This window comes from Sceloporus occidentalis, unplaced genomic scaffold (assembly GCF_023333645.1).
Source record: "Sceloporus occidentalis isolate IW3139 unplaced genomic scaffold, rSceOcc1.0.p SCAF_94, whole genome shotgun sequence".
NCBI lineage: Eukaryota > Metazoa > Chordata > Lepidosauria > Squamata > Phrynosomatidae > Sceloporus > Sceloporus occidentalis.
Genome location: NW_028317074.1, coordinates 3,497,942 through 3,509,332, shown reverse-complemented (window position 1 = coordinate 3,509,332; position 11,391 = coordinate 3,497,942). Strand labels below are relative to the sequence as shown.

The 11,391-nt window shown below is 37.4% G+C and overlaps 1 protein-coding gene across 1 annotated transcript in view; it reads right to left on the bottom strand.

The window, feature by feature from the left end:
* Positions 1 to 335: 335 nt before the first annotated feature.
* The window catches only part of LOC149284411 (cytochrome P450 2D15-like), a 30,244-nt gene continuing 19,188 nt past the window's right edge, over positions 336 to 11,391 (bottom strand). Inside the window, exons 6-9 of the mRNA XM_089496807.1 lie at positions 3,378 to 3,519; positions 2,518 to 2,705; positions 1,517 to 1,658; positions 336 to 520 (exon numbers count right to left, since the gene is read on the bottom strand). Coding sequence (XP_089352933.1) covers positions 336 to 520; positions 1,517 to 1,658; positions 2,518 to 2,705; positions 3,378 to 3,519 — 657 coding nt within the window. The remainder of the gene's footprint in view (positions 521 to 1,516; positions 1,659 to 2,517; positions 2,706 to 3,377; positions 3,520 to 11,391) is intronic.

The following is an 11,391-nucleotide window of genomic DNA, read 5'->3' as shown; positions in this document are numbered from 1 at the left end:
GGCACTTAATTTACAGTACAAACTATTTCATTTTTACTTATCCAGAGATGAAAAGCCCTCCTGAATTTGTACTGACTTCAGGGGACAAAACATTCAAGGCCCTGAAAGAATTTGGTGGAAAAGATAAGGTATTGTGTTATTTACTCTTTAATATTTATTTCAAGGATTAGTCGCACTAAATTGTGGCTTCAGGCTTCCCATGTTGAATGACCAAGTATTACATATGTATTTTTCATAAAAATGGGCTGCTCAGTCTTAAATGCCCGGGCCTTTTTTTTGTCCCAGTACGGTCCTGGTTAAGTGTAATATATAAGACCACTTAACAGTTTAACACACTACATTCTTGCTACAGCACACATCTTGTATGGATATGGGCTACACGTAAGGCCATACATGCCATTTTTTCCTCTTGGGAGTGGATGGTCCTTGGGTATCTCTATTTTAAACCTCTGCATGAGTGATGTGAAGAACAGGAAAAGTTCCATCCGTGCAAGCTGCTCTCCTAGGCATACCCGACGACCTTAAGAACAAAAAAGTATTATTTTACACATTTAGTGGACAGTTTCATTTTAGCACTCAAATGAAACTAAAAGTATCTGGGAAAAGAGCCGAAAGGTGTAGTGGTATCTGACAATAAACATTTCATATTAACTGTGAAATCACAAAACCACACAGGTTTTCACTTTGCAAAACATGTTACACATTTGATGAAATGGGAGAAAAACTACCCTACTTCATGGTAGATATCGTATATTAGCCCTGGCACCTCAGTACCAGCAGCCGATAAGTAACAGGCCTTCCTTACTGCATGTAGAGTGCAGCATGTATCTAATAGACAAGCCTCATGTCTAGTAACAACTTGCCCTCATGAGCAATTATTGAAGGGGAGTGGGGTGTTTGTGACAATAGAGCTTTTTTTAATTTGGCCCTTGTTTTCTACAAATACAGACAGGGGCTTGTAATGTAAGTATTAGACTTGTTCAAATAGACCAAAAACGTTTTGGTCAAATGTTTTAATTAGTTTTGGTCCATTCGTTTTCGCACAACAAATTTTGTTAACATTTTGGTTCCGATGAAGGTTGGAGTGCTTTTTCCATTCAGAAATGACATTTCTCTATCTCATGCTCTCCCACACTTTCAACTCTAATTCACGTTCTCTCACACTTTAATTCTCAATGTCTCCCTACCTTCTCCGCTGACCACTTTTGTGTCCCTGTCTCCTTTCCCACAGCTCCGCTTCTTTTCTTGGCTATTCTTGTTATTCTGTCTTCTTTCTTCATACACTTCACTGTGAACCAGGTCTACCAGTACATTTCTTTAAAAATGATGGAGCTCTCTTTCTCTGGCTTTTTGGAGTACTTCGGCAAAAGAGCAAAGTCACAGGCAGATGGTGTCCCTGAAGGCTCCACCCTTTTGCGGGAGGCCTGGCTCATGGGGAAGTGGAAGACAGTAGAACAAGAAGAGTCAAGAGAAGAAGTACTGACAAAATTCATAGATTAAAATTTGTTTGAATTACCTGCAGAAAATGGCATGAATGCTTCCTTTTTCACAAACTTGTCATTGTCATCCAGGAAATGCTCAGGGTAGAATTCCATTGGTTTTTTCCAGACCTTCTCATCCTTAAGGACTGATGATAAGTTGGTAATTATGGTGGTACCCTATGAATGTAAATGTCAGCATTTACAGAATATAATTAAAATGCCTTAATTGACTTATAAATAACAAAAAGACCATTTCATGATATTGTGGAATGATTATGTGAGTTGGTTGTTTTTTTATTCTAAATATACATTCACATTAGGTGTAAGTGATAGGAACATGTGTCTTAACAGAACTATTAGGGGATTTTCTTTGGACGATTTGTATGATATAATCTAATGGTGAAATTTATACATATGCCCTTGCTATAGATAGTAATTACTTCACACTGACCAATATAGAAAATGACTATTAAAACTCATTAGATAACATGGAGATTATCTCTATCCTCTCGATGCCTCCTTTCTCTATCCCTCTATACCTCAACTCCCTACCTCCCTATCTTTCAATAAGAAGAGTGTACAGCACTCAAGTTATATTAGCTTGTCATTATCATCTATCAACGATTGGTTCTGTATGTATACATAAGCTTTGTAAAATAAATCAACCTATTTAAGTCTTAAAAGATTCGACAGATCTTTGGTCACAGATAAATTTTGAAATTTAAGTCTAACAAATATCTAGCAGTTGTAGCTTTAACTTGACTGACCACCACAGGTTAATAAATCCAGTTAGAAGCCTCTGCTTCCTATGAACACATTTGTATTAACACAAAGATAACATCTATAAATAATGAGGTCACGTAATATAAAATGACATGAATATAACTAAGACAAAAAATCAACGGTAAATATTGTTTGTGTTAATATATTAAAATATTGTAGTTATTCAAATGTTATAACTACATATGAGAACTACATATTTTGATCTATGTGGAAATTCTGGAATACATTTGGAGATTTTAAATAGATATTTTACCTTGGGAATTAAATATCCTTGTATCTCTGTGTCTCTGTAAGTCATATGTGGCAAAGCCAGAGGTATAATATCTCCACATCGTTGGATTTCATGGATCACTGCATTGGTGTATGGCATTTCTAAGATGTCTGCCATTGTTGGCTGTCTTCCTCTTCCAATTACATGGTCAATTTCATTATGGACCTTCACTGAGTAAGAATATGGTATTCATTCATTGTGATAAACATATGGATATTGCTATACATATTTAATGACTTGCTCTATAGGCAGTATTTGACTTTATTTCACTTAATATATGTATACATATCTGTATATAGCTAATAGAGTATGCAGCATAAAATGACATAGATAGATAGATAGAACTTTACTAGAACTCTATGTCCCATTTAACAAACTACTGAATCATATGACTGATATGGCTTCGCTTTATGCTTATGAGGCTTCCTTGTATAACTCGCGCACATACATTCAAGCCTACTGCATTTTTTTTGTTTTGCATTAATTCTTTTAGTTAAGGGAAATGAGGCAGTATTCTCCATGTAGTTGATACATACATTCTAGTTGGCCTCCTGTGCTTAGCTTTGTAATAAAAATATCGTTTTGGTGGTCATCACTCTAAGAGTTAATCTTACATCAACTCATTTGCAACTCATTGGTAGGTGAATTAAACCAGATGGGGTTTCGCAACCAGATGGCTTTCATTTAGAACTGTTTTAGCGTGTGTATTGTTATTACTTAAATGCCATCTTGTGATTGTGTTCCTGCTTCACAGATTACCACCAGGAGAAAAATACTTTAACATAGCCAACAATATTTAAAAACAAATCTTATGTAGCTACTATATACTAAACAATACCCACATTGGACTTCTGGATGTAACATCATGAATAACATGGCCCATCTCAGAGTGATTGATGTGGTTTCTGTCCCAGCGGAAAATAAGTCATATGTTGTGAATAGCAGGTTATTCTCATTAAAGCTGCTATAATTTTTTTCTTTTACCTGCAAAGACAAGTTTTATTTTAGCATACTGATCATCATATGGATTCATAATGCATTGTCTCCTAATTTACTATTTTTATTTGCGAGGATTGCTTTCAAAGTGCTGCTTTGAATCTTGTAATAACTGTTTTTACACATGATGATTATACTGTTAAGTAATTATTGTTACATATAAAACATAAAAGGTTGCTTCTTTGCTTCTGCCTTTATGTATGAGAAAAACTGGATATTCAAGCACAAAACATCAATAGGCTTTTTGCTGACGAGAAGGTAATGGGCTCTCAAGACAGCGTGGTACTATTAAGGAAACTGAAACAGGTTTCTTATTTGACCAAGTATTTTCCTTAGTCACAAAAATGTTGAGTGGTTGGTTGCATCAAAGTTACCACAACTAACCATAATGGTCATAAGTCATAAAGCCTTGCATACTAACATCTGCAAAGCAATATGTATAAGGGTATAAGGCTAGGTTTCCACTTGGGTTTTTGTCCTGCGTTTTTTTTCTTGATGAAAAACGCCAAGAAAACTGCCACTGCATTTTCCTGCGTTTTGGCGTTTTTTTCTGGAGTTTTTTCTGGCGTTTTAGCCTTTCTGTGGAAATTGCTTTTTCTGACCTTAGGCAGTTTTTTCAGCCTTTACAAGTTAGAAGTTTCACCAAGCTAAAAAAGGGATTAGGATAAATGGCAAGTATCTGCCCCCTGATGTCATTTACTTGGTAGACCCTTTTGTCACTTTTCTGTGGTTTGTAAGGCATGCTTTATTCCGAATGTCTGCTCCTCTGGGAAGATTGGCCCCAAATGATGGTGCAAATTGTTTGCTGTTGCTTTTGGCACGCAGAATCCAGTTGATGCGTCGGGTATGTTTGTTTGTAATGGCATGTTTGTTCCAAATGGTGTAAAATTCAATATGAACCAGTCCAGGACTTTGTTTTGTGTGAAACTGTTTGTTTTCAGCCTATTTCTCGTAGGACACACAGATACTGGGTCCATCCTCTGCATTGTAACTGTGGAAAAAACGCCATAAAAAACGCCAAGGCAATAAACCCACATGGCTTTTTCATGGCGTTTTTTCTCTCCCATAGACTTCTATTGGAGAAAAACGCCAAGATTTCCTTGAAAAAACGCCAGAGTGTGAACATGCTGCGATTTTGAAAAACTGCCACAGAGCCCAAAAAAGCAGAAAAACGCCAAAGAGGACTGAAAAAACGCCAGACAGAAAAACGCCAAGTGGAAATGGCATTTTGCGATTTCCTATTGAAAAACAGCTAACATCTGGCTGCTGCGTTTTTCCACTAAAAAAACGCCAGGTGGCGCTATTGGCGTTTTTATGGGCGTTTTTAGCATAAAAAAACCAAGTGGAAACCTAGCCTAAAAGTAGCTTGACTGAGTTTATTCAGAAGCTCAGCATACATTACATAGGTAAACTGAAAAGTCATGTAGGGAATGACCAGTAGCAACTTAACCAAGTACACACAGTGATAGCATTTGCATGTGGAGTCTTTGCAAGCTAAGGATCAGCCTGCCAAAATGTAGTTCCTGGCAAATCACAATTAATACAACACATTAAGTTCCAATCTTGTGTGAGTTCCTGGAAAAAGTCAATACAAAATGGTAGGAAAGGAACTTTCCAACTATCTCATCTGAAAGTAGCTTGCAAGTTGATGGTGAAAGAAAAAACAGAATTTGTTTTTCTCACTGTATATTAGACTTGTGCATTCGTCTTCGGGCGAACATGAAATGAACACGAAGAGTGCATTTTCGTGTTCGTTATGAAGACGAGAAGACAGTGCCGGTAAAACGTAGGCGAAGACGAAGACTCACACACGAAGAATCTTCGCCTTCATCTACTATTCTCCCCGGTCCCTTCCCCATCTAACTTACCTTATCTTCACAGCATCGTGGGAGTTGACTGAAGTGGAAATCCGCAGGTTCGTCGTCAGGGGTTACAGGGCAGTGTGAGTGAGCCTATTGGTCACCTGCAGGGTCTTCCTCTGGCATCAACCAATTGGTTGATGCCAGAGGAAGACCCTGCAGATGACCAATAGGGCTCACTCGCATGGCCTTTTTAACTCCGCTCCCGTTAACCCCTGCGATGCTGCGTTGGATAACGGGAGCAGAAATCCGTAGGGTAAAGGGCTGTGCAAGCGACCAATAGGCTCACTCGCACGGCCCCTTACCACTAGTTGCTAGGCAGAAAAAAAAAATAAAGCAACCTGGGACCCTGCTGCAACAGTTAAAAGTCCGTGCCAGCGACCAACAAAGTCGCTGGTACGGACATTTAACTGACACAGCAGGGACACCAGTGGTCTCCCCGCTGTGTCAGTTAAATGTCAGTGCCAGCGACCAACAAAGTCGCCGGTACTGACATTTAACTTAGCATAAATAACTTACTATAACTTCGGACACAATGCTATTGGTTTTACATTAAGTAGCATATGCTTGAAATCCAAAGTTATTATGCTACTCAATGTAAAACCAACAGAGGGCAGCATTCTGTCCGAAGATATATTAGCCATATGTGTTCGGACCGAATGCTGCCCTCTGTTGGTTTTACATTAAGTAGCATAATAAATAACTGGACTTCAAGCATATGGAACAATGCTACTTAATGTAAAACCAACAGAGGGCAGCATTCTGTCCGAACATATATTAGCCATATGTGGCAGTGTGCTCATTTGCATTTATTCAAATAAAATATATTCCCATGATCCTTTCGTGTAATGGTTTAATACAAAAAAACCCCCAAAATAAATAGAAAAAAAGAGTTTGCAAGTTCGACAGAATTAATGTCTGTGAGTGTGGACATTTAACTGTGGCAGCGGGGAGACCAGCGGATCATGGGACTATATTTTATTTAAATAATTAATAAATGAAAATGAACACACTGCCACATATGGCTAAAATATCTTAGAACAGAATGCTGCCCTCTGTTGGTTTTACACTGAGTAGCATAATATTCTGCCCGAGAATATATTAGCTATATATATGGTAGTGAGCTCATTGGTCCCCAGCAGGAGGCCCCCTGCTGGCGACCAATAGAGCTGCTGATACGCACATTTAAACTACTGGCGCCAGAGCTGCTGCGGTACGCGTTAACCCCGTATTAACCCCTTAACCCGGAAAAAACGAAGAAAAAACGAATATTCGCCCGAAGAGAAGACAGGAACGGGCGAATATTCGCCCGAAGAGAAGACAGGAACGGGCGAATATTCGCGGAAGACGAAGATTTTTTTTTTGACGAAGACGAGCACGAAGACGAAGACGAAGAGCCCCCTGGTGCCCAAGTCTACTGTATATATATATATATATATATATATATAGCCTGTAGAACTTAATAACAATATGGTAACGTGTTTTCCTCTCTTAGGGTTTGTGGATATCAATACTAGAGCCCAAAAACAGACTTAGATTATGAATATTTTAATAACAAAAAGACAAAGATTACACAGTGCCACAATTACAAAAAACAAGACATACAAAATAAAAATAAAACAGCAAGCAGTTCTTAAAAACAGAGACTTAAACACAGGACACTCACTCACAAGTTTCTCCAATAAGTAGGCCTGTGGGAACTCCTTAAGTACAGACGGTTTCTTATGATGATCAGAGTATATCATGGAGTGCTGCTTTGAGGTGGCTACATTGCCCCTAAATCAGATTCTGTTTCAAGAAAACACCCCTCTGACCACATGGCCAATTATATGACACCTTCCCCAAGAATTGGTTCCCATCTTTGATGTGCCAATAAGTTATGGTAGGGTAAAGGTGATGGAAACCCCTCCACTTAAGATAGGAATTGAATTCCTATAACTAGGGATCCTTATCTGTTAGGCCATGAATCACCACAGGGGTCCTGGGAAGATGACACCTCTTGCCAGAACAGATACTGAGGGCATGTACAAAGAAACCAATTTAAATCAACATCAGATTAACCCATTGAATGCTAACACACAGGAATTAACCACCTCTGCTGGATTACCCTTCCATGCATCCACTATATTCCATGAGTCAATCATGACACCTCCTCCTTCTTACCCCATAAGAGTATACCAGACCACCCATCCTCAGTAAGTATCAAGAACACAGAAAATGCTTGCAAAATATATTTAATACAGGCAACATGAGGAAGGGAAACACGTACTGCCCAAACAAACAATTTCTGTTTTTCCTGACATATAGTGGCAATAAAGAGCGGATCTAGCAAGATCCCTTTTGGGTAGGGAATAGTTAAGAGGACACTGACTGGAGCACCTTGCACCCGAAATCTGCCGCAGAGGAGGAGATGTCTAGTCGATAATGCTGGACAAATGTATTGAAGGAAGACAGGTAGCTGCCTTACATATATCTTCAACAGATGCGGAAGTCTTTTCACTTTTCACTTTTTCACTTTTCGGAAGAGCTTGACACCGACATAGCTCTTGTGGAGTGAGCTGTAATATGGGATGAGAATAGTCTCTGTAAGCCATCTGGATATAGTGTGCTTGGAAGCTGCTGATGACCTACCGAAAATTGATCCGCTTTGCGGAAAGGAGCGGTGCGATCTATATAGAGTCGTAGAGCTCTTTGGACATCCAATAGAAAATAGAAGGTAAAATTAATATTTAGAGAGGACCTTACGCAGAAATGAGGGCTTGACATATCTTGATGAAAAATGGTACATTCAGAAGCCGAGGACAAAGTCTGTAATTCACCCACTCTCCTTGCTAAAGTAATAGCCAATAAAAATGTGATAAAAAGTTGAGAGACTTCTTCCAGAGGTTCGAATGGTTCAAAATAAAGAGCTTGGAGGACCAAGGTCAAATCCCAGGAAGGAAAATGAGACTGTCTGGGGGGTCGCTGAATGATGACTGATTTAAAGAAACGCCTGACCTGAACACGTGAGGCCAAATCTGACAGGAGAAAAGTCAGGGCCGATACTTGCCCTTTTAGGGTTGAGAGATTAAAACCCGCAAACAAAACGTCTTGTAAAAATTCAAGGATGGAACTCAGATGGTGAAAAGCAATCCAAACCCAAGTTGTAGCACCAGGAGATGAATTTATTCCAAACCCGAAAATAAATTTTAGAGGTGGACCTTCGAACCGAATTAAGGTGGATATCAACCGTGTAATGGGAAAGTCCACTGTCTTGAAAGACACTGGAAGCTCCCAAAATGAAATTACCATTCTTCTTAGCTCTGAGAACCAACTCCGTTTTGGCCAATACAGGATAATTGCCAAGACTCTGGCCTTGTCTGCTTGAATCTTGAGGAGGACACAAGGTATCATGGCCACCGGAGGAAAAACATAAGCCATCCTGAACCTCCATGTCACCAACAAGCCATCCAACACCTGAGGGTTGTCCCGCCTGTACAGAGAGGCAAAAACTGGAAGTTTGCTGTTTTCTCTGGTCGCCATGAGGTCAATTTCTGGCATGCCAAATTTTAGAAAACCAGAAATGTATGGGGCGCAGGTACATATACAGGGAAAAAAACAAAAAAACGACACAATATAGTGTAGATGGTAAGTTCAATACTAATTACTAAGTGATATATTGCACTCACAAGTGAAAGAGGCAAATCCAACCCATCAATATGGACTTTAAAAAACTTTAATGTTCTTCAAGGTGAATCTAAAAAACAAACTAAAATAGTGCAGTATCTTCTGGTAAAACAATAAATACCAATGGTAATGCACTCACAGTTTTCTCATGCACAAAGTGCATATGCAGGCATTTGGTTCAAAACTCATCAAAAAATGAAGTCCAATTGAGTCTTTCTACGCGTTTCGCCCCTTGGGCTTCCTCAGGAAATCAATTGGTGTAGATGTCTGTAAGTATCAGCAAATTCAATAAAATCGGCAAAAGTCAGAAATCTGTATGTACTTTCGTCCCTTGAGTCTGTTCTTTTATAGTCTTCTAAATATGTATTTCCGTGTATGTCATCGCGTTCTTCACCTTTGTCCTTTGTTGTCATCACGTCTTGTCTGTTATTTGATTATTTCCCCGTTTGTCAATAAAGATTGCCGGCAGAAAAAAGACTATAGGGGGCAAGGACCGCGTCACCTCTATGTACGAGGATATTGAGCTCACGTCACTCGGAAGACAGAGAAGAGGATATTAGTTCGCGACGTACACATTTCAGACGGAAGGGGCGTGAGAGAGTTAGATTAAAAGGAAAAAATTTAATAATAATAGAACTGAAAACGAAGATCAAGAGCCGGAGAAACAACCGCAGCGTGTGTGTCTCGAATAGAGACCGAGATAAGATTTTAAAAAGACCGAGAGTCGAGGAGATCAACAATAATGAACGATCGCACTGTGTGTGTCCCGTGTGGAGGTCGGATAAAGAATTCGAGAAAGAACACGGAGAGAACCCTATTTTATGAACACAAGATGAATAATGTGACTAATAATGTCGGCCAGTATTATTTATATATTTATTTATTTATTTATTTTATATTTTTATATTTATAATTTCCGGAGAGGTGTATATATAGAGAACCCTAGTATGTTTGTATGGGGCCATAAGAAACTCCCTCAATATATATCCGTCAGTCTGTTGATTGTACTTTATGTAAGTTGATAATATCAATGGACTGAAACTATGCTCATGTATAAAATAATCGTTTGTAAATGACGTATTGCTGTAAGAGGTATGATGTATTAATAAATAATGAAATGAAGAATAAAAAATAGTATGTGACTTATTCGTGTGTGATGTGTGGAAAGAATTTTATATGGATGCTATAATATAAATTAAGTGAACAGTTCAATCAATTAATGAATGATTGATATATATGGTGAATGTGAGTGATGTCCTGTGTGTGTACTGTGACAGAGAATGTATGTGCTGTGCAGAATACTTGAATGAAAAATCATGTCTTGATATGTTCTATATGTGTGTGCAATGTATTCGTATCGTCATAATAAAATGTGTGTGTAATCAGGAATGTAATGTATGGTCAATGGAGCGTAATATGCATAATTAGGAGATAGTTAAAAACCTAATGCCAGTCAATCTATATAAGATATATAAAAAAAGATAATGCCAAAAAAATGTATATATGTTGTGTTTATAAAATCACATCAAAACTCTTTGATCTATAAAATAGTATGAATGTGTAATATATTTAATGTAATGTATGGTCAATAGAGCGTAATATGCATAATTAGGAGATAGTTAGGAGATAGTTGGAAACCTTATGCCAGTCAATCTGTATAAAATATATAAAAAGATTATACAAAAAAAATGTATATATGTTATGTTTATAAAATCACATCAAAACTCATTGATCTATGAAATAGTATGAATATGTAATATATTTAATGTCATTATTATGAATTGTGTATGTGTGTAATAAAGTGTATAGTCCATAAAACGTAATTTACATAATAGGAAATAATTTAAAAAACCACAATGGATCTATGTGGAATATAAGTAACAATCTAGAGATGTATCTATGTTGTATTACTATTGAATCAAATGAAAAACCATTAATTTATAAAAATAATATAAATATATATAAATGTATATTAATATATATAAAAAAATAATTTAATCCCAAAATATATTTTATTGAATAATAATACTAAAATGGATGTGGATAATAAAAATGAAATGATGATACTAAAAGTGATAAAAATGGAAAAATAAAAATATACTAGATTGATTAAAAATTCAATTTAATCCATAAAAGCTAAAATATCTAATTCCATGTTTAATCCTCCTTTTTTGTGGGTTTGAAATTTGTAAATCCATTCTGTTTCTCGTTTAGCTAATTGCTCTTTAATATCTCCTCCCCGCCAATGTGGGGTAACTATATCGATGCCCATAATTTTAAAGCTATCAAGGGTGAACATTTTGCAACTATTTGCATGCCTAGAAACGCTATGTTT